The sequence below is a fragment of the Passer montanus genome, unplaced genomic scaffold (genome assembly GCF_014805655.1).
Source record: "Passer montanus isolate IOZ18808 unplaced genomic scaffold, ASM1480565v1 scaffold59, whole genome shotgun sequence".
Taxonomy (NCBI): domain Eukaryota; kingdom Metazoa; phylum Chordata; class Aves; order Passeriformes; family Passeridae; genus Passer; species Passer montanus.
The window spans coordinates 1,074,252-1,101,265 of NW_024370926.1; the positions used below are offsets into that span (position 1 = coordinate 1,074,252).

A 27,014-nucleotide genomic window follows, 5' to 3' on the forward strand; every position below is an offset into this window, starting at 1 on the left:
ATCCCCCAAACTTGTCACACGTGGTGTAAAGCTGCTGAGACCCCCCCTAAAATTGTGGCAGGGGGGTACAGAGCTGCTGAGACCCCCTAAAATTGTGGCAGGGGGGTGCAGAGCTGCTGAGACCCGTCCCAGCTCCTGACATGGAGGTTCACAGTGGCTGAGACCCCCCAACTTGTCACACCAAGCTACAGAGCAGCTGAGACCCCCCCAGAGTTGGGAGTCCAGGGTTGCAGACACCCCCACACTCGTGACACGTGTGTGTGCCCCCCCTGCCCATAACACGTGGGCACAGAGCTGCTGAGTCCTGCCCCACTGGTGACACAAGTGTCCCCATGTCCCCCAGGCCCCCCCATGCAGGACACCAGAGTTGGGGGACACACAGAGGAGGGGGTGTATCCCCATCTTGGGGCAACCACGGGCCTCACACCTTGATTTCCCACAGATATATTATTATTATTCATTATTATTAACAAATCTTTTTCTGTAAAAGCTCTAAAAATGGATAGAAATAAAAAATAACGGGGTGGGGGGGACACCCACACGCTGCCGGCTCCTGGCCAGCGGGCACGGCGGGGGGGCTGTGCCACCCCCTTTTCCCAGTGAGGGGTCCCCTCCTCCTCCTGTCCCCCATCCCGCCGTGAGGCATCTCCCAAAATCCAGGGGGGCTGCACACCCCAGCGGGGCTGGATAAGGCCACGGATGTCGGGCGGGGCGGGGCTCTCCGGGCCCCCCTCGGCGCCCGGGGGTCCCCCCAGTCCGTGTGGGGGGCACGGGGCCCCCGGGGGTGGGTGGTGGTGGTGGGTGCCAGCCTAGGCCCTGCCCTCGGAGGGGTTGTATTCCGTCTCTCCGGCCGACACCTGGGAGATGCGCCGCGTGGAACGCCACAGCCGCCGGTGGAACTGGCCCGGCCGCACCTGGGGACGGGGGGAGCGCCTTTCCGTGCCCCGATCCTTTATCCATCCCCTTCCACAACCCCATCCCAAGGTCCTCACCCCCTTCTCCATCCCCATCCCATCCCATCCCATCCCATCCCATCCCATCCCATCCCATCCCATCCCATCCCATCCCCATCCCCATCCCCATCCCCATCCCCTTCATTCCCATCCCATCCCAAGGTCCTCATCCCCTTCTCCATCCCAATCTCCTCTCAGTTTCTCATCCCATTCTTCCTCCTCATTCCTTTCCAGATACTCATCTGCTTCTCCATCCCATCCTCTTCTCCTTCCCCATTTCCATCCTCTTCTCCTTCCAGATCCTCATCCTTTTTTCCATCCCCATGCCCTTCCAGATCCTCATCCTCTTCTCCATCCCAATCCCCTTCCCAAAACCCTTTATCCAACCCCATCTTCATCCCCTTTGCTATCACCATCTCCTTCCAGACCCTCATCCTCTTCTCCATCCCCATCTCCCTCCCACCTCCACCCCCATCCTTCCCCACCCCACCCTGGTTCCCCTCAGCTCTGGAGAGGACACACCGATGTCCCCACCCTGGGAACACCCAGGGGACACCGAGCCACGTCCCCGTCCCACCCTGCCCTGGCTGGGGGTGCCGCCCACCTCCGCGGGCTGCCCGGCGCCCACCACGATGAGTTTTCCATCCTCCAGCCCCACCAGGATGTGGCTCTTCTCCTTGGTGACGGACACGCTGTGCACGGGCACCCGCATGGGCACGGGGGGCACGGCCGCCCTGAGGCTGGGGACACGAGAAATGGCATGGGACACCATGGCGTGGGACACCACGATGTAGGACACCGCGGCACGGGACACCACAGCATGGGACACCACAGCGTGGGACACCATGGCACGGGACACTACAGCGTGGGACACCACTGCGTGGGACACCACGGCGTGGGACACCATGGTGTGGGACACGAGGTGTGGGACACCACAGCGTGGGACACCACGGCACGGGACACCCTGAGGGCGTGCTGGGGACAGGCCAGGACACAGCCACCCCTCACCTCTGGAGCTCGCGGATCTCCAGCCCGCACTCCGAGGTCCCCAGCACCACGAAGTCCTCGGTCAGGCACATGGCTGTCACCTCCCGGTCCAGCGGGACGGAGGCCAGGAGCTTCCCGTTCACCGAGTACAGGTGCAGCGCGAACCTCTCCTGCAAGGAGCGCAGCGGGAGCGTGGTGGCCGTGCTGGTGGCCAGGAGGGGACCACGGGGACACCCGGACGTACCTTGGAGCAGGAGGGCTGTGCCACGGAGGTTTGGGCCACCACCTGTCCCTCGTGCCCCACGGCCAGGTGGGACAGCACGGCGGGGGGACAGCTCTCGCCGGGCGGCCGCAGGGAGCGGATGAAGAGCCCCCGGCGCACGGTGTGGGTGATGATGGTGCCATCCTGGGGGAGGAAGGGGACACAGGGCGATGGTGGTGGTGGCACTGCCCATCCCATGCCCATCCCATGCCCACCCCACAGCGCCACCAGCTCACCTTGGAGCCGGACACGGCCATGTCCAGCTCGGTGCTGATGGCCACACACGTCACCTCGGCGTCGTGGCCGTACAGCACCTGCACGGGTTTGGGAGCCAAGCCGCTGGAGAAGCCACCCTGGTGGTGGGGACACGGGGACATCAGTGACCTGCTGGCAGTGCCCAACACGTGCTCCTCCCACTCCTCGAGCCCTTACCTGCTGTAGGACCTGCCACACCATGCAGGTGGTGTCCCGTGAGCCAGAAATGAGGTAGATGCCGCACAGGTCGAGTGACAGGCAGGTGACAACATCTGTGACAGCCAGAGGGACACCATGAGGTGTCGGAGCCCTCCCACCATGCTCGGCCCCCTTGACTCCATGGGATGGCACCACGATGTGTTTGTGGATGTAGAATTGCTGCCAATCCCATTCCAAGATGAATTTTGGGGTGTGGATGCTGCTGTTCCTTGCCCCACTCCAGCTCTGGGGCTGGAACCTGTTCTGTCCCCAGGGGATGGAGACACTGGGAGATGTCCCTCATGGTGTCACCTGCCTCCCGCCACGGCCCTGCAACCCCACCAGGGCATCATCAGATCATCATCATCATCATCACCACGGGAGGAGGACGTACCTATGTGCCGGGTGATGTGCCCCACAACCTTGCCTTTGGCCAGCGAGGTGACACGGAGGCTGTTGTCCCAGTGTCCCCCGCTGAAGAGCAGCTTGCCGTCGGGGGACACGGCCAGCGTGCGGGAGCTCAGGTCGGCCCCGGGGGCAAAGGGGCCCTGCAGGAAGCGCTGGGTCCTGTCAGGAGGATGTGGGATGGTGGTGGTGGATTGGGGGCACCTCCAGGGACCATCCCTGGGGACCCCAGTGACTCACTTGGCGTTGGTGACAGTGGGGTCTTTGGTGAAGCTGAAGTAGTTGGAGATGTTCTTGTCGTAGGGCAGCCAGTTATGGGTCCCCAACAAGCCATTGGCACTCACGGTGACCTGGGCGGAGGAGAAGGGGAGGTGACACCACTCTCACTGCTGGGATCCTCCCTGCTTTGGTCCTGGACCAGCAAAACGTCCCCGTGCCTCAGTTTCCCCACACTCACCAGGATGTCGGGGGATCCCTGAGTGATGAAGGAATGCGCCTGGTTCTTGGGGACCACGGCCTGCACCAGGGCCACCCCATCGCTGATGCCCTGTGGGGACACAGCAGCTGCTGGGCGCCCTCCTGGCCACCCCACCCCTCCCGGTGCTGCCCGGGGGCCCCGGGGGTGTCCTCACCTCCACGAAGAAGGACTTGAGCTGGCCCAGGTTCTCGAAGACGTTGGGGGAGCGGGTGTCGAGGGTGGCCAGCCGGCGGGCCGCGCTCTCTGCCGACAGCCGCGCGGGGTGCGGCTCCTGGGGGGGCAGGCCACCCGTCAGAAGTGGGGGGACACCCCAAAAACAGGCTGGTTTTGGAGGATAGAGGTCTGAGCTACCTTGAGCAGCTGGCAGGGCGTCTGCCCGAAGTTGCTGATGATGCCCTCCAGAGCCTTGCGCTGCGTCTCGTCGGTGATGGCGTCCAGGTCCACGGCCCCTGTGGGTGGGGATGGTCACGGGGGGACACACCCCTGGCAGGTGTCCCCCTCCCTCTGCCCCACAGCTCACCCTCGTAGGTGCAGTAGTAGAAGACGTTGAGGGCCTCCACGGCGGCCGGGCCGCGCTGCTTGTACCCAAAAATGAGGTCGATCCACTCGTGGAGGTGGGCGGAGACATATTCCGACTCCTGTCCAAGGACGGGGTGTCAGGGTGGGGTGGGAATGGCCCCGGAACGCCCCCAGGGCAGAAGGGGCTCCCCGTCTCACCAGGGCTTTGCGGTGCTGCTGGATGAAGTCCTCGCGGGAGCGTGCCCACCGCGGCAGCACCACGTCCCCCACCTTCTCATTGGAGAGCTGGAGGCAGCCCAGGTCAAAGCCTGCAGGCAGGACGAGGACAATGAGGGACACAGTCCCTCCTGTGCTCCCCCGGTGGTGACAATGATGTCCCTTACCGTTCTGGTTCTCCAGGAACTCTGGGAAGTAGAAGAACTCCGGGATGAGCTCCTTGACATCCACCGGGTTCTCCATGCGGGCTTGCCACGCCGCCGGCACCGAGTGGAACTGCCGGTCCGAGCAGTCAAACCTGGAGGCACAGGACACCTGGCTGGAGCCTGGCTGTCCCCACGATGTCCCCTCTGCAGGGTCCACCTGCCGGGTGCCCACCTGCCGCTCTGCAGCTGGATGTGCAGGGTGGTGAAGGGCTCGGTGCGGATCAGGTAGTGCATGACCCCGGCGGCGTTGGAGTAGTGAGTGCCGTAGTGGAACTTGTCCACTGTGCCCGTGGGGTCCTCGAAGCTCTCGTACCTGCAGGCCAGGTGGGATGGGGTCCAGCAGGAGCCAGCCAGGGGCTCCCTGCCTCCCCTGCCCTTGGTTTGTGGGGTACTCACTTCTCCTTGACGTCGCGGGCGTGCCGCTCGTTGGCCACCCCGATGGGCTTGGACAGGTCCCGGAACACGGCCGGGTTGGTGAGGTCCAGGGTCTCTGAGACGTAATCCCGCAGGATCCAGGGGAACTGGGTGGGGGCGGGAGGTGGGTGAGGTGGGGGGGCACCGGGGCAGTGTGGGGACAGTGGGGGACACAGGGGCTCACCACGGGGTACTGGGACAGGTCGTTGTAGGTGCGCCCCGCGATGGTGTTCAGCTGCATGAGGTACTCAAAGTTGGAGATCTCCCGCAGGACCCATTTCTGGAGAGAAGGGAGAGGGAGGAGATGGGCTTGGGGGGAGAGGAGACAGGGCAGACACCCCCCACCACGTGGCAGTGCCTGTCCCTTGGCCGTCCCTGGTTCCAAAGTTGTCCCCAGTCTTATAGCCATCACTGGCTCTGCAGTTGTCCCCAGAACTGCGGCCATGCCCACCCCCAGCCATCCCTGGTTCCGCAGTCACCTCTAGTCCAATGGCCACCTCCATCCCATAGCCATCCCCTGCTCCACGGCCATCCCTGCTCTCTGATCATCCCATGTCCCACGGTTGTCCTTTGTCCCATGAACGTCCTCATCCCATCGCCAACCCAGATCCCATGGCCACTCCCTACAGCCATCCTTCATCCTCTGTCCAAGTCCAGGTTCATGGCCATGGCCATCCCTGGTCCCATGGCCACTTCCAGATCCACAGCCATCCCTGAGCCCATGTCCATGTCCATGTCCACCCCAGGTCCTATGGGCACCCCACGCTGTCACCCTCCCTTTTCCACCTGGGAAGGGGACACATGGGACGTGGATGGGCAGGGTGGGGCCGGTACCTGTGTGAGCCCCGAGGCTTTGAGCAGCTCCTGGGGGGACCGGCTGCCGAAGTAGGTCTGGTTGGGGGGCCGCAGGCCAAGGATGCAGGAATACACCTTGTTCCTCACCTGGAGGGGACAGAAGGACGTGGAGCTGCCGGAGCTCGGGTGGAGCTGTGGCCCTGGGAGGGAGCTGGGAGGGGATGAGGGGGTCCCCACCTTCTTTCTGAAGTTGAGGAAGTAGTTGGCCTGGTCGATGAAGAAGAGCTCGAGGGCGGAGCGGCGCAGGTTGTAGCGGCGCAGGTGAACCTCGCGCAGGTGGGACAAGGGGCGCTTGAAGTCGTAGCCGATCCCTGCGAGGGTGGGGGCACGCAGAGCCCCCCCAGGTGTCACCATCCTGCCATTCCCGAGGCAGGGATGGGGCCGGGTGGGGGTTCCTCACAGCCCTCAGGGAGCGCCCGCCGTTACCTCCCTCCGTCTCCTCCTTCTCGCTGCTGCCGTCGTAGAAATAAACGTGCTGAGTTGTCACCTCCAGGCGCCCGGGGACCACGGCCACCGTCGTGATGAGCTCGCAGTCCTCCGACACCACCAGCTTCTCCCGCTGGTTCTGCTCCTTGGGCTCAGCCCTGCGTGGCACGGTGGGGTGAGGACACTCTGGTGACACCCCCAGCCCGCGCTGTGGCAGGGGTGGGGTCACTCACTGGTTGTCCAGGACAGGGAGGTCCTCCTCGGCCAGCTGGTCATCCTCCAGCTCGCTCACCTTGGCCTCCTTGGCCATGGCGAGCGGGAGGGACTCGGCGGGGTTCTGGAGGTGGTCAGCTCCTGAAATGAGGAGGGGGTCAGCAGGACCCACCTCCCCCCGTGAGCTGGGAGCAACTCCTGTGAAGGGCTCCCAAATTCAGCGCTGTCCATGCCATCTCCCAGCCCAGCCCCACTGGTGACATCCCTCGCCCGTGGCACAGGAGGACCCACGGGTGCCCCAGTGCCACCACCTCACCCAGGTTGTCCCGTAGGGCGCTGGCCTCCAAGTGCTGGTCGAAGTTGAGGTTGGGCACCAGCTTCAGCCTCATCCGGGAGTAGGTCTCGGCACTGGACAGCTTCCAGCGAACCTCCGGTGGGTTCCTGGGGGACAGCTGGGGGTGAGGCACCCTGGGGACCCCTGGCTGTGCCAGCCCTGCCTGGGGACGAGGTAGGGACTCACCGGTCGGCCCAGGCGGAGCGGGGCGAGGTGAGCAGGCGGCACAGGGAGCGCCACTGCTTGAGCACCGTGCTGTGGTGGTTGTTGGCCTGCTTGAGGACGTTGGCGTGCCGGGCGTTCTCCGCCTTGCAGCGCTTCGCCGCCGGCTCCAGCACCAGCTCCTGCCGAGGGGGCACCAGAGTGAGGTGACAACAGGGCTGGGGCCTGGGGACATCCACAGGGTGACGGCCTCAGGGTAAGGAGAACGTCGGCAGGATGATGTGGTGGGGATGAGGAGTGCATCCCTGGGATGATATCCCCAGGATGAGGAGCACATCCCAGGGATAATGTGCCTGGAATGAGGAGCACATCCCCAGGACAATGTCCCCAGGAGGAGGAGCACTTCCTGAAGGCAATGTCCCCGGGATGGATGGCATCCCTGGGGTGACGAGCACAACCCCAGGATTAATACCCCAGGGAGAGGAGTAATTCCTAGGATCACATGCCAGAGTGAGGAGCACATTCCCTGCATGACATCCTTGGGCTGAGGAGCTTATTCCCTGGATGACATCTTTGGGGTGAGGAGCATGTCCTCAGGTAAAGGAGAGCCCCGAGTGACATCCCTGGGGTGAGGAGCCTGTCCCCAGGATAAGGAACACATCTCCTGGATGACATCCTAGGGGTGAGGAGCATATCCCCAGGATAAGCAGCTTATTCCCTGTCTGACATCCTGGGGGTGAGGAGCTTGTCTCCAGAGTGAGAAGCACATCCCTGGATGACTTCCTGTGGGTGAGGAGCATGTCCCCAGGATGAGGAGCACCCAGAGTGACACCTCAGGGGTGAGGAGAGTGTCCCCAGGATACAGAGCACGCCCCAGGGTGACATCCCAGGGACAAGGAGCAGGCAGTACCTGGAACAGCTTGCGGCTGGCCGCCTTCTCCTGCTCCCGGCGCTGGGAGCTGCTCATCATGGCATCGTAACAGGCGTTCCAGAAATTGGACATCAGGTCGTGGCTCCTGGCAAACGTGTCCATCTCAAACTGGGCCATGGTGGGCTGCACCTGGATGAGCAGAGAGGCATTCCCAGGGCTCGGCACCCACCACCCCTCATCCAGGCAATCCCACCCCACGGCACCCACGTGCTTCTCGATGAAGCCCCTCCACTCTGGGGTGGTGCAGAAGAGCTGGAAATCCTCGTAGAAGGTGGGGCTGCCGTTGGTGGGGGGCAGCGAGGGCAGGAACTGCTGCAGCTGCAGGGTCTCGTAGCACTGATCCATCAGCGTGCGGATGATGGGCACCAGCCAGGAGAAGGCCTCCGACCGGGAATCCAGGGAGCGCCGCAGGGGCGTCTCCAGCTTCCCCAGCAGGTAGCAGGCCTCGTCCCTGCGCGGGGCCGACGTGGTCTGCAGGAGGCTGTGCAGCTTCACGTAGGCCAGCGAGTGCAGCTGGGGGGACAGGGGACGTCAGGCGGGGCCAGCGCGGCGCCCCGGCGGTGCCCAGGGAGGGGTGACCCACCTGGGGGTCCTGCAGCAGGATGTACCCGAGGAGCACCCGCAGCCCCGTCTGCGCCATCTCCTTGAGGTCGGAGGTGCCGTCGGCCAGGTGGTGCCACACGCCCAGCTTGTCCAGCAGGCTGCTGACCCCCTCGTAGATCTGGGGGGACACCGTGAGCCCCCGGCCCGGGCAGGAACCCCACCCCTATCACCCAGCCCTCCTCGGATTCGGGGTTGGGATTGTCACCCAACTCGTGACAAACTAGTCTGGGTTTGGCATGAGGTTGAGTCTCAGGATTTATGGTCAGGGGTACAGGATTTGAGTTAGGGTTGAGCTTCAGGACAAAGGTATAGCAGTAAGGTTTAGGATTAGGATGTAGGAAGTGCAGTGAGGTTACAGGCTGTGAGTTAAGGTTAGGGTTTAGGTTTACAGAAAGAGGGTTAAGATTAGGATTAAGGGCTGGGTTTTATGACAAAGATGTGGAGTTAAGGTTTAGAATCATGATCTAGGAGGAACAGTTAAATTTTGAATTAGGGGTTAGGATTAAGGTTTAAAGATTAGGATTGGGGTTCAATTTAAGATTACAAATAAAGCAGAGGTAATTGCCTAGAATTAGGATTAGGTTTTGATTTAAATCTAGGATTGAGGCTGAGGTTATTTCCCAAGGTTAAGATTAGGCTTTGATTTCAATTTAGGAATAAGTCTGAGGTTATGTTCAAGTTCTGCAGGTGAGGCTGGTTTTAGTGCCTGGGCTGACATTAGGGATTAGCAGAGCTGTGGTTTGGGATCAGGAATCCCTGCCCACTCCCATCCACCTTCTCGCTCCACAGGGCCTGGTTGTTGTGTCCCTCGGAGAAGAGGAAATCCTGGAGCAGCCGCAGCAGCTTCAGGGCGTTGTGGGTGAGCCCGGGCAGCGCGGCCGGGCCCGACTCCTTCAGGTCGGTCAGCGCCGACTCCAGCATCATCTCCAGCAGGCTGTGGGACAGCAGCAGCTCCAGAGGGTGCCCTTCCCTCGGGATCCACCCCGGGACACGGGCGGGCCTCACCTGCGCTTGATCTCGTCCGGGGGCCGCACCAGCTCGCAGGCCGTGCCCAGCTTGGTGAGCACGGAGAAGAGCTGGCCGCGCTCCCTCCAGGCCACGTCGTCGCAGCCCTCGACCCCGCGCCACGTCACCGAGAAGATGATGTTGGTCAGGAGGTTGCACAGCTCCTCCTCGGGGGTTTGCTGCCAGTGGAGAGGAAGGTGAGCGGCGCCTGCAGCACCCCAGGGTGGTGGGGTGAGGGTTTGGGGCTCACCTGGGGGTTGCTGGTGTTGGAGACGTTGTCGCTGGGCAGCACGTCCTGGTAGCTGCTCTCATCCAGGACGTTGGACAGGCTGGAGCTCTTGCGCGCTCGCATTCCCGGGAAGGGCTTGAAGCTCTCCAGGGGCGAGGGCGTGCCGGGGCCGCTGGCCGGGGTCTGGGTGCCGCTCTCGGCCGTGGCCATGGAGCTGGTGCTGGCCAGGTCCAGCCCCAGGTCGAAGGGCGAGGTGGAGAAGGGGGACAGCGGGTGGTAGACGCCGTCGAAGGGGGGCCCGTCCCCGGGGTTGGAGGACGAGCGGCTGGCCCGGTCCGAGGAGTCGAAGGACTTGAAGTTGTAGGAGTGGAAGGACTTGGTGCGGCCGCTTGGGGAGATGGAGTGGTCGGAGAAGCCCTCGGAGAGCTCCTGGTCCGAGGCCTCGTATCCCAGCGGGAGGAAGACGTCGAGCTCCTGGAGCTCGGCGGGCGGCGGGCTCATCCTGTCCCTGCCGCAGGGCTCGGAGAGGCGCAGCAGCTCCGGGCAGCCCGCGGAGCTCAGGCTGTGCTGCCGGCACTCGTAGGACTCCTTCACGTAGAGCTTGGTGAGCGTGTCCTGCCAGCCGGCCAGCCTGGCCAGCTGCTTCACCAGGTCCTGCTGCGCATAGATCAGGTGGAACAGCTGCAGGGGAAGGAAAAGGAGATGGAAAATGAAGGACACTGGATGCTGCCGCCCCAGCTCTTCCTCGCCCAGGAACAGGAGCACCCCAGATCCTCCAAAACCATCATGGGGTGCTGGAGCTGCACCATTTCCACGCTGGTAGATCCGTGTCACCACCATCCCCACGGCCACCACTTTTGGGCACAGCAGGGTGCCCAAGGAGCTCAGCCCCGGAGTGACACCTCTGTCACCTCCCGCCGTGTCCCGGCCCCGCTCACCTTGCGGCAGATGTCGAGTCGGATGCTCAGCTCAGCCCGGTGGGACAGGTACACCACGGCCACCAGGTCCTTGTAGTTGGGAGGGTCTGTGGACAAAGAGAGTCAGCACAGTGGTAGGACACTTCCTGCTGTCCCCAAAAGCCACCAAAGACCCAGCCCAGCTCAGCCTCACGGGGAAACCACCAGTGGTGATCCCATGGCACATGGCTGGGGTGGAGGCCTGACTTCTTTGGCACACAGTACCTGCCCCCAGGACCTGCTCCGAGAGGCAGCGGAAGAGCAGCATGGAGCCGGGAATGTCGCTGAGGTAGGAGATGAGCCCATGGTACCCGATGTCCTTCAGCTTCAGGCGGCTCTTGCTGCGCTCGGGGACCTTCTCGTACTTCAGCATCTTGTAGAGGACCTGGTGGGACAGCGAGAGGAGGCCACCTGGCTGTGACATCCCTGCTGGGGGCAGCAGCAGGTGGGCACTGGGGATCTGCCCTACCTTGAAGACCCTTTCCCTCACTTCATCCGAGAACCTCTTCTGCACCAGCAGGGAGAAGAGCAGCTCCACGTGGCCCGGCTCGAAGAGGAAGGCGAAGAGCTGCTCCTGGGCTGGGGGGCCCTTCAGCAGGCTGTGGATCACCTCCAACGCCCCACAGACCTGCAGGACACTGGGATGGTTGTCCACTGCCCTCCCAGTGTCCTGCTGGGATCCCAGTGGCTTCTCCCCAGCCCATAATTTGCTGAGGGGTTGGGGACCACAGTGTGTCCGGTGACACACCTGCTGCTCATCCTGTGCCCCTGCCAGGTAGTTCAGCAAGCTCTGCATCTCCTCCCCGGAGAAGCTCCTGCAGAAGAAATCCTTCACCAGGCTGAAAAGGGACGTCTGCACCGTCCTGATGTCGTCAGTGGCCGTGGTCTTCTCCCTGGAGGTGTTGATCAACAGACACACATGGGGATGTGTCCCTTGTCACCCACACCCACTGCCAGCATCATCCCAAATCCCAACACAAAGCCTGAGGAGCTCCAGGGATCTTCTACCCCGGGACGTGTCCACCCCACACATTTGGGTCTGCTTGTTGCAGAAGCCACCACATTCTTGGCGCCTGCTGGGGGTGGATTTTGGAGCTGGGCACAGGCTCAGGGATGGGACATGGAAGGTCCTGCTCCCACCACAACGCTCCCACTCTGGTAGGAGAGATATTACCCCATAAAAATGGTGTTTGGCCAAACCACAGCTCCCAGGGGTGAAGCCCACCCCACCAGCATTCCAGGATTCCAGCCCGGCGTGGCAGCTGACCCGTAGTAGGTCCGGATGGAGTCCAGGATGAACTGCACCCCGTACTTCCTGCGGATGCGCTGCTTGTGGTCCTTGACCACGCTGGCCAGGTACTGGATGTGACCTGCAGGGAGAAGGCGTCAGGATCCCACGGGGGCCGGGTGGGATGGGACATTCCAGGCAATCCCTGCTCCCACCTAAGCGCACGGCGAAGTCGCTGTTGCTCCAGATGCGGAAGTCGAAGAGGAGGTGCTGGTAGAGGAGGTGCAGCAGGAGCCCGCTGCCCTCGGAAGCCACCTGCTCCATGAGGATCTGCGAGGCCACCAAGGTGCTCATGTCCAGCAGCGTGCCGGGGACCTGTCACGGGTGACAGGAGGGGACACTTCCAGCCCCTTGGGAACGGCAAGGACAGCGGGATGGGGTTTTGGGAGCCTCCCACACCTTGTGCAGCAGCGCTCCGATGATGGCCGGCCCGTGGCACTGCACCAGGCTCTCCTGGTTCACGGCGTGGTTCCGCAGGAAGTTCTTCACCAGCAGCAGGAAGGCGGCCACGCTGTTCCTCTCCAGCCTGCTCTCTGCAGGGCACCAGGAGCTGTGAGCCCCGGGCCCACCCAAACCCCTGCCTGGAGAACCCACTCTCCAAACTTTTCACCCTGTTCTCCTGTTTTCTCCAGATTTAAGGAGATGGAAGTCTCTGCTGCCTTCAGCTTGGGAATGAGCAGCTGGATATTGGGAGAAGGCACATTCCACCCATGCCAAAGGTCCCTGGAGCCACCCTCACTTTCCCAGAACCGTTTGTTTGTGACTAACAGGGTCACTCATAACAACATCCCAAGTGGTTCCTCCATTGCCCTGTAACTCCTGGAGCCTCAGACAAGACCTCTCCTGCCCGTGGTGGACACCTGCCAGGTCCAGGAGCCCCTCTGTGGTCACCTCCAGCCACCTGAGGAAGACAGCTCCTGCCTGACATCCCCTGAACTCCTCACCTGAGGACTTTCCCAGCGGGATGAGCATGCCCTGGGCATTCCTGGAGGACGTCAGCTCCGGCCCCACCAGGTCATTGGTCTCCTGCTCATCCTCGGGCTCCTCCGTCTTGGACACCACTTGCTCGAGCAGGGGCAGGAGCACCCCCATCCCACCCACGCAGTTGACCACGTCCTGGGGGAGAGAGGGAGGGAGGGGAGAGGCTTTGCTGGGTGGTGACAGCAGCATGGAGGGGAGGTCCATGGCACCTGGGGTCCCCAAAAGTCACCTGTTCCCCCACCCACTGTGTCCACCCTGGATGATGAGGACCCATGGGACAGATGGGTCATGGTGGACTCAATACCATGGGCAGAGTCCCTGCAGGGTCCAGGGGACCTCTGGGGGTCCTGCCCTGGGACTGTGACTCAGGAGGGACCCCCCTGCCTCCAGGCCATGGGGTAGACAGGTCACCCTGTGCCCAGCCTACCTTGATGTCCCAGTTGACCACCTTGTGCCCTGTGAGCCTCCCATCCAAGCTGTGGCTGGGGGAGAGGTCCAAGCAGATGTTATTCCTGCAGGCCTGGAAAAGAACACCGTGGGAGCATCCTCATGCTCCTGGACGTGTCCCTGGTGGCACAGGGTCCCAGCAGGGTCCCTGTCCCCAGGGAGGTGGCTTTCCTCACCTGGGGGGTGTAGTACAGCAAGAGTTTACTGCTGAGCTCCACCAAGTCCCCTTCCAGTGTGAACGGGGATGTGACATTTGGTCCTGGGGGAGAGGGCTGGCGTGAGCTGGCACATGGTGGAGGAGACCCTGGTCACCACCAGCAGCACGCTGGGGACATCCTCCATGTCCCACCCTGATGTACCTGCACAGAAGAGAGCCTTGACCTGGGTTTGCTGCAGAGCCTCGCAGAAGATGGCCACGGAGCCCAGGTGACCCTCCAGCGAGGTGGGGCTGCCCCACTCCGTGTCCTGGCTGCCGGCTGCCGTGGTGGCCACCACGCCCTCCGTGGGCAGCTGGGTGGGGGTCCAAGAGTGGGGACCGAGGGTGGCAGGGACAGACTGGGAGCGTCCCAGCACAGGGTGCTGGGTGAAGACCAGCTCCGGCCCGTGGGGCGCCGGCGGGTGGCTGGCAGTGCTGGCGGCCGTCGTGGTGGTCCGGTGGCCCGCGGAGCCGATGCAGCAGGAGGTGAAGGACTGGGAGGGAGAAGGGATCGCACTCAGCCCCCAGTGAGGCCATGCAGGAGGGGCTGGGGGGTTGCTGGGGGGATCCCCCACCTCGTGGAGGGAGGGGAAGCGGAGCTGCGCCGTTTTCCGCAGGTGTCCGTCGGCGTAGATGCTGATGATGTTCTGGCCGAAGGGCCGGCGGCCGGCGACGTGCACGATGTCAACGCAGTGCTGGGGGGACAGAGAGGGACATCAGGGCACTGTGGTGTCCCTGATGGGGACAGGGACGGGGTGGGGATGATCCTCACCCAGGCAGAGTCGTTGAAGGCAAATTCGGGCAGCGCCACTGTCATGTAGTCCTTCTTGGTGCACACGGCCACCACCAGCACGCCGCCCGCGGTGAAGAACGCCTCAAAGCCCGTCCCGCCCGCCGTGAAGAAGCTGGTGGAGAAAACCACGGAGAAAACCACGGTGGGGATGGTGCTGCTGCCCCTCCCCACCCTCACCTCACCCCCTCCAGCGAGCATCACCTGTAGAGCTGCCTCCTCTTCGGCCTCGCCGGCGGCTCCGGCTCCTCCTCGCTCAGGCACAGCCAGGCGTGGAAGGCGAAGGCGCCGCCGGGCCACTTCTGGATGGTGGGCACCATGATCCCGGCCATGCCAGGGCTCAGGTCGAAGCTCTGCAGGGCCCGGGGAGGCCCCTCGCCCCTGGCCATGCCCGACAGCGCCCGGATGACCGGAGCCACGTAGGGATGCGGCCCCCGGCCGCGCTCGCGCCGCAGCAGCCGCAGGAGCTGCCGCAGCTCCCCGGGCCGGATGGACAGGCTGCCCAAGGAGCGCAGCAGCTCCAGCAGGTTTTGGGAGCAGGCGCTGGGAAGGGCCGGCTCGGTGGCCAGGGCGCCCAGCAGGGAGCCCACCATGCCCGCCTTGACGCAGGTGAGGCGGCTGGGCAGGGAGGCCTCGCAGAGCCGCCGCAGCCACGCCGACAGGAACACCTGGAGATCCCGGCATTCCAGCACCGGCAGCCAGGACAGCAGGATCAGCAGGGGCTGCTCGTTGCGGATGGGACGCGCTGGGAAGGAGCTGTGGTCACCTTCCACTGCCTGTAGGGACACCAGAGGGGATTGGTGCAGCTCCCGAGCTTGGAGAGGGATGGATCCATCCCAGCCGCCCTGAGCTGGCGGCAGAGACCTTGTCTAGACCCTTGTGCATCCAGAATCTTGCAGACTCCCATGCATCCAGAATTTGGAGACCCCAGACATCAAGGGATCTCATGGATTAAAGATCTTGGAGACCCTTGTGTATCAAGTATGTCGGAGACCTTTGTGCATCAATCCTTTTGGAGATCCTGTGCATGAAGAATTCTGGAGACTCCATGCATCAAGAATCTCAGGTACCTCCATGCATCAAGGATCTTGGAGATCCCCATGGATTAAGGGTCTTGGAGACTCCCATGCATTAATAGTTCTGGGGATACTGCACATCCAGAATTTTGGGGGACCCCCAAGCATCAAGAATCTTGGAGACCTCCATGTTTCAAGGATCTTGGAGGCCCTCATGCACCAAGCATTCTGAAGATTCTTGTGCATCCAGAATCCTGGAGCGTTACGAATCTCTGTGCATGAAGTGCCTTGGAGGCCTCCACAAATCAAGGATCTCAGAGACCCTCATGCATGAGGCACCTTGGAGACCCTCCTGTGTCCAGCAGTACCAGAGTGAGCAGTTCCACATCCAAAAAGGCTCAAAACTCCCAAACCCAAGCACAACTCCGGGTGAAAGACGGACCCAGGACCCGTTGGGAAGGAAGCTGCTGAGAAACCAGCAGAGTGGAGAGGATGGGGGGGCTCAGAATGGGGGCTGAGATCCACAGGAACCCCCAGTGCCGAGAGCTTTGCCCAGAGTCAGGAAAAGCAGGAATGCTCACCATGTTGAGGAGCTCCTGGAGCAGACGCTGGGTGGGCTGGCCCTGGCTCCTCAGCACCTCGTAGAGGTGGGCGTAGCCGATGCGCTCCTTGAACACCTCCTGGAGGCACAGGGACAGTGCAATCCCACCCGAGCCCCACCTCGGGCTGAGCCACCTCAAATACCCAAATCCCTCAGGTTTTGGGGTGTCCTCCTCAGGAGAGGTCCCCTGCCCACCTTGGCTGAGGGCGAGTTGCTCATGATGGCCGTGAGCACCCCGAGGGCGTGGACAGCGATGGCGTCGGAGCCGCTGGCACTGACCTACAGGGACATGGGAATGGGGGAGCTGCTGGGACACGGGAATGAGGGGGCACAGCCCACCACGGGTGGTGGCTGGGTTATGGGGTACCTGCTGGAGTCCATCCCCGTTCCGTGTGGGAACCTCGTCCCGAGCTTCACCCGCCTCCCGCGAGCTGCCGAGGTAGAGCTGTGGGACACGGGGTGGGCATGGGACACTGGGGAGGGGTTCTGGAGGGTCCCCACCCCATGGACGTGTCCCAGGATCAATCAGAGCCAGGAATGGTAAGGATGGAGATGGAGCTGAAGGTGCCTAACCCTGGTGTCACCAAAAGGGACACACCACCCTGCCCCATGATCATTTAGAGCTGGGAAGGGTGAGGATGGAGATGAAGGTGCCAAACCCTGGTGTCACCAGACAAAATGACTGTCCCAGGGTCATTTAAAGAGGAAAGAGGGAAGGAAGGAAGGAAGGAAGGAAGGAAGGAAGGAAGGAAGGAAGGAAAGGAAGGAAGGAAAGGAAGGAGATGAATATGTCAAAACTACCTCAGGTTTGTTTAGCATCAGGAAGGTGATGAGGATGGAAATGAGAATATGGATGATGACAGAGATGGGAATGGGGATGAGGATGGAAACAAGGACGGGGATGAGGATGGATATGAAGATGGAGGATTGAAGGATGGCGATGAGGACGGGGCTGAGGACGAGGACAGGGGATGGGGATGAGGACACTGAGGTGCCCTCCCTACCTTGCTGTTCTGGAGCAGGCGGATGATGTGCTCGAAGCAGTTGTTGCTGAGGAACACAGCCTGGAGCACAGGCCGGTCCTGGCAGCTCAGCATGGCCGGGATGGCATCTACAGACAGACAGACAGACAGCCAGCCAGCCTGTCTCAACCCCATCCCACCCCACCTCCACAAACCCCACCCTGCTCCCAACCTACCCAACATGAGCACCCGCAGGGCGATGAGCCCGCCGGCCGCCTCGGGCGCCAGGGAGGCCGCGGCGAGGTCGGAGTTGAGCACCCTGAAGTATCCATCCAGGAGGCTCCGCAGGGACACGGGGCCGGCGCCGGGGCTGGAGGCGTGCAGGACGTGCACCGCGGCCACCACGGAGCGCAGCGTCACCTCCAGCAGCGCAGGGGACGGGGGGACCCCGCTGCCACCCCGCTGCAGAACCCCCAGCAGCACGTCCAGCGCCGCGGGCGTGATGGCCTGGAGCGCGTTGGGCTGCGGGGTTTGGGAACAGGGGGGAATTCTGTCACCCACTGGGATCCCGTTATTTATCGATTTTACCTGCAGATTTTACCCTGGGAGTGTGAATTGTTTTAAAGCCAATTTTGGAATTATTGGGTGAATTGAGTTTTGATTGCTGCGGAAATGAAAACTGATTTTGGGTCCAAATTATTCATCCAAGGATTTTCCAGCTTCCAGCCCAGAGGTGGACTGGAGGTGAAGCAGCAGCTTCAGCTCAAAAGCTTCTCATGACTTAATTATTTAATTAATTTTAATAATTTAATGTAATAGTCCAATAAAATAATTTAATTCAGTAATTTAATCATTACATTTAAATATTTAATAATTTATAAAATAACTTCATTCAACAGTTTAATAATTTACTTAATTATTTACATATTTTTCTTTATTTTGTTATTTATTTTATTTGTTTGATTTCATTAATTTTATTATTTATTTTGATTGTTTTATTTGATTATTTAGTTTTATTTTATTATTTGTTCTACTTCATTCTTTAATTCCTAATTAAATAGGTATTTTTAATAATTTTATTTAATTTTAGATTATTTTGTCTTGTTTTATTATTTTGTTTTATTTTATTACTTATTTTAATACTTTAATTTAATTCTTCAATTTAAGTACTTATTTTAACATTTCTGAGCTGATCCCACCGAATTTAAGGCTGGAATGTTAAACATGATTTTTAAAAGCTTTGGAAACTTCAGTGGTTTAATTTCAGCCTTGGAATGAACAAAACTTTGGGGTTTATCCCTGGCATGAGGAGCTCCCAAAGGTACCTTGGATCCAGAGAGGATGGCTCCAAAAAGATGGATAATCCGGAGCTGGATCATTTCTGGGAGCTGCTTCCCGCCTTGGAAACTCTCTGTGAGGATGAGCAGGGAAAGATTTCATCACAGGAGCAAACAGTAAAACAAAAAACCCCCAAACCAACAGAAAAAGGCCCTTTTCTAGCTAAAAATAGGGGGGAAAATCCTTTTTTCACCCCAAAAAATAGGGAAAAATCCCTTTCCTACCCAAATCCACCCCACGGGGGTGCTGGACCCTGCTGGTGATGGAGAGGATGAGGATGCTCCAGGTTTTCCAGCTCTGGTTGTGCCAGGAATGGGGTTTTGGCCCCAAAAAGGGGATTTCTGCCACACTCGGGTTCAGCTGGGGGTTTATGGGGCTGAGTTTAGGGGATTTTTGCAACGGCGCTGCTCTAAAAGGGGATTTTTGGGGCTTCCCTGATAAAAATCCCCCTTTGTGTCGATTTTTGTGGGTTCTGCAGGTGGTGCTGGGCTTAATTCCTGCTTTGGGATCCTGTTCCTCTTCCCAGGACACGGGAGCAGGGAAATTTCTGGGGCAGGCGTAGGATAACCTGGAACAGCATCCTGTATTTGCCTTGGAATCCTATAATAATCCTGAGACAGGTACAGGATAACCTGGAGCAGGTGTGGGATCCCATATTTGTGGTATAACACAGGATAACCTGGGGCAGGTGTGGGATCCCATATTTGTGGTATAACACAGGATAACCTGGGGCAGGTGTGGGATCCCATATCTGCTCCGTGTTATCCTGTGCTTATCCCACAGATATGGGATCCCACATTTGTGGGATAAATACAGGATAACCTGGGGCAGGTGTGGGATCCCATATTTGTGGGATAAGTACAGGATAACCTGGAGAAGGTGTGAGATCCCATATCTGTGGGATAACACAGGATAACCTGGAGCAGATATGGGATCCCATATTTGTGGGATAACACAGGATAACCTGGAGCAGGTGTGGGATCCCATATCTGTGGGATAAGCACAGGATAACACGGAGCAGATATGGGATCCCATATTTGTGGGATAATACAGGATAAGCTGGAGCAGATATGGGATCCCATATTTGTGGGATAAGTACAGGATAACCTGGGGCAGGTGTGGGATCCCATATTTGTGGTATAACACAGGATAACCTGGGGCAGGTGTGGGATCCCATATTTGTGGGATAATACAGGATAACCTGGAGAAGGTGTGGAATCCCATATTTGTGGGATAATACTGGATAACCTGGAGCAGGTGTGGGATCCCATATCTGTGGGATATTACAGGATAAGCTGGAGCAGGTGTGGGATCCCATATTTGTGGGATAATACAGGATAACACGGAGCAGGTGTGGGATCCCATATTTGTGGGATAATACGGATAACCTGGAGCAGATATGGGATCCTTTTCAGTCCTTGGATCAATAGCTCCCTCTGAACACAACATCCCTCCGCGGATCCCATAAATATTCCCCGATCCCACCCCTGCCCCAGCACCCCCAATCCCGGACACTCTCCCCACTCAGGGACGCCACACCGACCCTCCCCTTTCCCAAATCCCGCTTTTACCTTGGAAAAAGGCACCGAACTCGGGGGGCAGCGGGGCGGGGGCGAACTTGTACTTGCTCTTCTCCTTGGCGCTGATGGATTCCCTGGAAAGAGAGGGGTGAGGGGAGGGATCCAGGACGGGGGAGGGATTTTGGGATGCGGGGCGCGGCCCTCACCCGCTCAGCTGCCGCCGCCAGGTCTGGTAGGGGTCGAGGAAGCACTCGCAGAGGTGCAGGGCGTGGAGCATCCCGTTTTCCAGCTGTGTCCGGTTTTCCAGCTGTGCCCGGCTCTCCAGCTGTGTCCCATTTTCTGGCTGTGTTCCCTTCTCCAGCTGTGTTCCCTTCTCCAGCTGTGCCCCATTCTCCCGGCTCTCCAGCTGTGTCCCATTTTCTGGCTGTGTTCCCTTCTCCAGCTGTGTTCCCTTCTCCAGCTGTGCCCCATTCTCCCGGCTCTCCAGCTGTGTCCCATTTTCCGGCCGTGTCCCCTTCTCCAGCTGTGCCCCATTTTCCAGCTGTGTCCCGTTCTCCCGGCTCTCCAGCTGTGTCCCATTTTCCGGCCGTGTCCCCTTCTCCAGCTGTGCCCCATTTTCCAGCTGTTCCCGGCTCTGCTCGTCCCCCGGGATGCTCCGAAGCTGCCGGGAAAGCCGAGCTTTAATCCCTGACACGCTCCAAAAAATGGGTGTGCTTTTTTTGGGGGGGAAACTCCGCTTTGTGGGGAGAATGGGATCATCAATCAATCAATCGATCAATCAATCAATCAGAGCCCAGAGCAGCACAAGCTGGGATGCACTGACCAATCAGCATCCAGAATCGCACAACCTATGGAGACACTGGCCAATCACAACTCAGTCACACAAGCTGTGGAGTCACTGACCAATCAAATCCCAGCACAGCCCAACCTGTAGAGCTCCTGACCAATCAGAGCCCAGACTCAAATAATGTATGGACTCTGTGACCAATCAGCGCTGAGCCCCTCCCCAGCCAATCAGGCCCCGCCCTTTCCCATTCCCAGCACTGTTTGCACGAGTGCTCCCATGAGTGTTCTTATTCCCAGTCCTGTTCCCATTCCGTTTTCCATTCTCATTCCCATGACCGTTCCCATTCCCATGATTGTTCCCGTTCCTGTTCCCGTCCCTATTCCGATTCCCATAACCCTTCTCAATCCCATTCCCGTTCCCCTTCCCACTCCCCATTCCCATTCCTGTGCCCATTTCCCATTCCCACTCCCTTTATCATGACTGTTCCCAATCCTGTTGTCCTTCCCATTCCCCTTCCCATGACCATTCCCATTCCCGCTCCCGCTCCCATTCCTGCTCCTGCTCCCGTTCCCATTCCCACTCCCATTCCTACTCCTGTTCCCTTTCCCATTGCCGTTCCCACTCCCATTCGTGTTTACGTTCCCATTCCTGCTCCTGCTCGCATTCCCATTCCCATTCCTACTCCTGTTCCCTTTCCCATTGCCGTTCCCACTCCCATTCGTGTTTACGTTCCCATTCCTGCTCCTGCTCGCATTCCCATTCCCATTCCCGCTCCCATTCCTGTTCTTGTTCCCATTCTTGCTCCCTCTACCATTCCCATTCCCGTTCCCATTCCTGCTCCTGTTCCCGTTCCCATTCCCGTTCCCACTCCCGTTCCCGTTCCCACTCCTTCTCCCGCTCCCATTCCTGCTCCCATTCCCGTTCCCATTCCCGTTCCCATTCCCACTCCTGTTCCCATTTCCGTTCCTGCTCCCGTTTCAGTTCCCACTCCATTCCCACTCCCGCTCCCGTTCCCCTTCCCATTCCCACTCCCATTCCCGTTCCCACTCCCCTTCCCATTCTCGTTCCCCTTCCCGCTCCCGTTCCTGCTCCCGCTCCCATTCCTACTCCCATTCCCGTTCCCATTCCCTCTCCCATTCCCATTCCCATTCTCATTCCCATTCCCATTCCCTCTCCCATTCCCGCTCCCATTCCTGTTCCCGCTCCCATTCCCTCTCCCATTCCCGTTCCCATTCCCATTCCCGCTCCCATTCCTGTTCCCGCTCCCATTCCCTCTCCCATTCCCGTTCCCATTCCCTCTCCCATTCCCGTTCCCATTCCCTCTCCCATTCCCGTTCCCATTCCCTCTCCCATTCCCGTTCCCATTCCCTCTCCCATTCCCGTTCCCATTCCCTCTCCCATTCCCGTTCCCATTCCCTCTCCCATTCCCGCTCCCGTTCCCGTTCCCGCTCCCACCTGGCTCCCGCAGAGCCGCAGCAGCCGCAGCACGTGCGGGAGGCAGCCGGGGCTCCTGTCGGGCTGGATGTTCTCCAGGTTCCTGGAAGGGAAAACATCGGGAATTCATCCCGCACGGGCTGGGCAGGAAATTTGGGAAAGGGGGACAAAGGTGCTTGGGGCAAGGAAATTCCGTAAAAAATTCTCTTATTTTACACGGTTTTTATTATGTTACGTTGTATTATTAATTTTTGTTATTAATAATAAAACCAACATTTACTAATTTATTTTAGAGATGTGATGGAACTTGGGGGGAATGATGGAATTTTGGGGGAAGAATAGTTTCCTATTTTTATACTTTTATTATATTAAATTATTTAATTTATTATTATATTCACTATTATTGTTAAATATAATAATTATTAATAATATTAACTATTTTCAAAATTTTTTTTACAGATATAATGCATTTTGGGGAGGATACTCCACTAGGAGGGAATGATGGAATTTTGGGGCAAAATAGTGTTTTTTAATTATTATATTTTTATTACATTTCATAAATGACAATCATGGTTTTCTAATTATTATTTTCAGACACGTGATGCACTTTTGGAGGGGGCACTACATGGGGGGAACGACAGAATTTTGGGGGGCAATAACGTTGTTTTAAAAATTATTATATATTTAAAATATTTAGTTATTTTGCATTATTATAATTAATTACATTATAATATAATTACAATATAATATAATTACAATATAATTACAATATAAATATAATAGAATACAGTATATACAATATAAATACAATATAATATAATTACATTATTATAATTACTGATACTATTATTATGACTATTATTGTTATTATTGATACTTATTTTTGTAAAATTATCACTGCTAGTATTATTATTATGACTATTATTATTATTAGTACTACTACTATTATTAATAATTATTTTAAAAATTATTACTGCTAGTATTATTCTTATGACTATTATTATTACTACTATACTATTATTATTATTACTATTACTACTATTATTAATATAATAATAATAATAATAATAATAATAATAATAATAATAATAATAATAATANATAATATAAATAATAAAATAATTTTTGTTTGTAAAATTATTCCATAAGCTTTTTATGCACTTCCGAGGGGATGCTGTGGTCTGGGGGGGATCCCAGCTTTCCCAGGGGGGCGCTCCCCCTCAGGGAAGAATCCTGTGGGGTTTTTTTGGGGTGGGGACCGCACACCCCCAAAGCCACGCGGCGCTTTGGGACAATCCAGGCCCTGGGAGGGGACACAGGACCCCCAGCCCTGGCGCTGCTCCGTGCCGGGAACGCGGCACCGGGAGCAGGTGGGCGAGGGGGCACCGAGGGTTTCGGGGTCACCCACCTGCAGATGATGATGAAGAACTTGAGGAGCAGCAGCGCCTGGCCCAGCCCCGTCCCCCTGTCCCCGTCGCGCGTCCCCAGGGCCACGCTGTGTCCCAGCCGCTGGCTCAGCACCTGCAGCACCTCCCGCGGCAGCGCCGGGATCTCGGAGCCCGGCTCCTCGGGCCTGGGCGGGATCGGGGCGCGGGATGTGACCCCGCTGTCCCCGGGGCCCCCCGGAACGCCTCCCCGGCAGCGGCACCGGATGGCCCCGACCGCGGCGGGCGGATGAGGCACCACAACCCCCGCGAGCGGCAACGCGAGGGACCGGGGCCCACGGGGACACCCGGGGGCTTGGGGACACCGGGGGCTTGGGGGGACACTCAGAGTCACCTACAGGGGCACGCGGGGGTGTTGGGGTCACTCAAGGGTGCTAGGGGTCATCCAGGGTGGTCACTCAGTGGTGTTGGGGGTCACCTACAGGGGTCACTCAGGGATGTTGGGGTCATCCAGGGGTGCTGGGGATCACCCAGAGGGGTCACTCAGAGGTGTTGGAGGTCACTCAGAGGTGTTGAGGGTCACCTAGAGGGGCACTCGGGGGTGTTGGGGGGCACTCAGGGATGTTGGGGTCAATTACAGGGGTCACTTGGGGGTGTTGGGGTCAGCCAGGGGTGCTAGGGGTCACTCAGAGGGGTCACTCAGAGGTGTTGAGGGTCACCTACAGGGGTCACTCAGGGATGTTGGGGTCTTCCAGAGGTGCTGGGGACCACTCAGAGGGGTCACTCGGGGGTGTTGGATGTCATTCATGGGTGCTGGGGTCACCTACAGGGGTCACTCAGGGATGTTGGGGTTATCCAGGGGTGCTGGGGATCACCCAGAGGGGTCACTTGGGGGTGTTGGATGTCATTCATGGGTGCTGGGGTCACCTACAGGGGTCATTTGGGGGTGTTGGGGTTTTCCAGAGGTGCTGGGGACCACTCAGAGGGGTCACTCGGGGGTGTTGGAGGACACTCAGAGGTGTTGAGGGTCACCTACAGGGGTCACTCAGGGACATTGGGGTCATCCACAGGTGCTAGGGATCATCCAGAGTGGTCACTCAGCGGTGTTGGGGGTCACCTACAGGGGTCATTTGGGGGTGTTGGGGTTATCCAGGGGTGCTGGGGACCACTCGGAGGGGTCATTCATGGGTGTTGAGGGTCACCTACAGGGATCACTCAGGGACATTGGGGTCAGCCACAGGTGCTGGGGACCACTCGGAGGGGTCATTCATGGGTGTTTGGGGTCATCCAGGATGGTCATTTTGGGGTGTTGGGGGTCACTCAGGGGTGTTGGGATCATCCAGAGGTGCTGGGGACCACTCACAGGGGTCATTCCCTCTCAGGGATGTTGGGGTCATCCACAGGTGCTAAGACTCATCCAGGGTGGTCACTCAGGGGTGCTGGGGTCACCTACAGGAGTCATTTGGGGGTGCTGGGGACCACTCACAGGGGTCATTCCTGCGTGTTGGGGGCCATCCAGGGTCATCAGTTGGGGGTGCTGGGGGTCAGCCAGGGGTGCTGGGGATCACTTGGGCAGGACATTTAGGGGTGCTGGGGTCACCCAGGGGTGTTGGAGACCACCCAGGAATACTGGGAGTCACTCAGAGGGGTCACCCACAGGTGCTGGGGTCGGTCATCCCAGGTGGGGCCACTCAAGGGTGTTTGGGCTACTCCGAGGTGTTTGGGGTCACTCAGGGCTGTTTGGGGTCCCTCTGCGGGGTCACTGCAGGGTTTTGGGGTCCCACCTGCGGGGCTCCAGCGAGGGCAGGGCGATGACCCTCTCGAAGCTGGTGACAAAGGCCTCCAGCCACTGCTGCAGGTAGGACAGGTCCTTCTGCAAGGGAGGGCGGGGCTGGGGCCGGCAGCCAATCACGGCCCTCCATGGCCCCCGCCCACAGGGGTTGGCCAATCACAGCCAGAGGAACCAGCCCCGCCCACTCAGGTGTGTGACACACCCCTGGGAGCCACTGACCAACCACAGCGCAGAACTGCACAACCTGTAACGCTTCTGACCAATCAGAACCTAGAATCACACAACCTGTAACACCACTGACCAATCAGAGCCCAGCACAGCACCACCTGTACACTCGCTGACCAACCAGCAGCCAGAGCCGCAACACCTGCGGAGGTGCTGAGCCAATCAGAGCCCAGCGCAGCGCAACCTGTGGAACTCACCCGGCCAATCAGCTCGCAGAGCACCTGTCCCTGCAGCCAATCAGAACGCAGCGGGCCCTGCCCGGCCCAGCTGTGGTTGTGCAATGGGGACAGCGGCGACAGCGGGGACAGTGGGGGACAGCGGGGACTCACCCAGGCCAGGCACCCCCACCCAGCGCCCCAGGGGCACCCCCAGCCCTGGGCACCCCGAGGTGGCACCTTTGGGGTGCCCCATGTCCCTGAGCACCCCAGTGTGGCACCTTGGGGTCACCCCCATCCCTGAGCACCCCAGTGTGGCACCTTGGGGTCACCCCATCCCTGCGCACCCACCGCTGCCCTTTGGGGTCACTCACAGCCCCGGGCGCACCAATTTGGGGTCACCCCCATCCCTGCGCACCCCACCGTGGCACCTTGGGGACCGCCACACCCCGATGCGACACCTCGGGGTCACCCCCGAGCCCCCCGGGCTGTCCCCCCCTTCCCACGGGGACCGTCCCCCCTTTTCCGGGATCCCGCCGCTCTCACGGCGCCCCCACAACGTGGGGGGGGACCCCAAAATCCGCCTCCCCCTCACTCCCCGCTCCACGCCGAGCGTCCCTCGGGTGTCCCTCGGGTGTCCCCGGGTCCCCAGGGCCGGTACCTGTCGCCGGGGGTGGCCGCGGCCATCCATGGCCCCGCAGCCGTGCGAGCGGCGCCGGCGCAGCGCGGCCGGAACGGGGTGTGGGGTGCGGGGAGGGGGTGCTTAGGGGGGCCCCCCCCTTTTTGTCACCGCTGCCGCTTGTGCAAAGCCACCAAAAAAGCCCCAGAGCTCAGGAAATGCCATGTCACCCGCGGCCCCAACGGCGCTTCCTGCCCCGCTGCGGGCTCCGCTCGGGGACACCGAGCCCGCCTGGGGACACCGAGCCCGCCCGGGGACACCGAGCCCGCCCGGGGACACCGAGCCCACTCAGGGACACCGAGCCCGCCCGGGGACACCGAGCCCGCCCGGGGACACCGAACCCACTCAGGGACACCGAGCCCGCCCGGGGACACCGCGGTGGCCCCGGCGTCCCCATCCCCGCGCCCCCGGGATGTCCCCGAGCCCGCGGTGGTTTATCCCCGAATTCCCTGCAAATCCAACCCCAAATCCCGCCCGCGTGTTGAGTCCGCCCCGGAATTCCCGGGGCACCCACCGGGAGCTGCAGCCCCGAATTCCCGGCGGGACCTCCCGCAGCCGCTGCCCCGGAATTCCCGGTGCGCCCACCTGGAGCTGCTGCTCCAAAATTCCCGGGGCGCCCACGCGGAGCCGCATCCCGAAGCCGGAGCTGGGCTCCCGGAATTCCCGCTGCGCCCACCGGAGCGGCGGTGCCCGAGCTCCCGGTGCCGCTCCCGGTGGCGGTGTCACCCGCGGAGCCGTCGCAGCCGGTTCCCGGCTGGCAGAGCCGGTTCGGCCGCTTCTGGGCTCGGCCGGCGCGGAGCCGCCTGGGAGC

At 59.7% G+C, this 27,014-nt stretch overlaps 1 protein-coding gene across 3 annotated transcripts; it reads right to left on the reverse strand.

Annotated features, from left to right (window-relative positions):
• Positions 1-288: 288 nt before the first annotated feature.
• On the reverse strand, positions 289-27,014 carry NBEAL2 (neurobeachin like 2). 3 transcript variants are annotated; one of them, XM_039726559.1, is made up of 56 exons: positions 26,789-27,009; positions 25,137-25,225; positions 23,376-23,540; positions 21,989-22,070; positions 20,342-20,407; positions 19,953-20,098; positions 19,798-19,880; positions 18,214-18,299; positions 17,125-17,410; positions 16,931-17,037; positions 16,294-16,371; positions 16,122-16,205; positions 15,907-16,005; positions 14,514-15,085; positions 14,292-14,424; positions 14,095-14,214; positions 13,683-14,013; positions 13,500-13,582; positions 13,304-13,396; positions 12,840-13,011; positions 12,295-12,428; positions 12,051-12,210; positions 11,875-11,977; positions 11,356-11,500; positions 11,077-11,235; positions 10,833-10,992; positions 10,590-10,675; positions 9,673-10,332; positions 9,423-9,601; positions 9,192-9,351; positions 8,398-8,535; positions 8,022-8,327; positions 7,794-7,943; positions 6,908-7,065; positions 6,704-6,828; positions 6,408-6,528; positions 6,175-6,332; positions 5,926-6,059; positions 5,728-5,835; positions 5,078-5,173; positions 4,876-5,000; positions 4,652-4,792; positions 4,441-4,571; positions 4,256-4,365; positions 4,059-4,176; positions 3,890-3,987; positions 3,693-3,809; positions 3,518-3,607; positions 3,301-3,410; positions 3,050-3,222; positions 2,635-2,729; positions 2,439-2,555; positions 2,185-2,346; positions 1,962-2,110; positions 1,558-1,693; positions 324-914 (listed from the first exon to the last, which is right to left on the reverse strand). In XM_039726559.1, exons 1-56 carry the CDS (start codon positions 26,834-26,836, stop codon positions 810-812), a joined length of 8,340 nt encoding a protein of 2,779 aa, XP_039582493.1. In that variant the 5' UTR covers positions 26,837-27,009; the 3' UTR covers positions 324-809. The 3 variants fall into 3 exon arrangements, with proteins under 3 accessions (XP_039582490.1, XP_039582492.1, XP_039582493.1); XM_039726556.1 differs by having other exon boundaries at positions 289-914; positions 5,728-6,059; positions 26,789-27,014; XM_039726558.1 differs by lacking the exon at positions 26,789-27,009 and adding an exon at positions 26,186-26,678 and having other exon boundaries at positions 289-914; positions 5,728-6,059.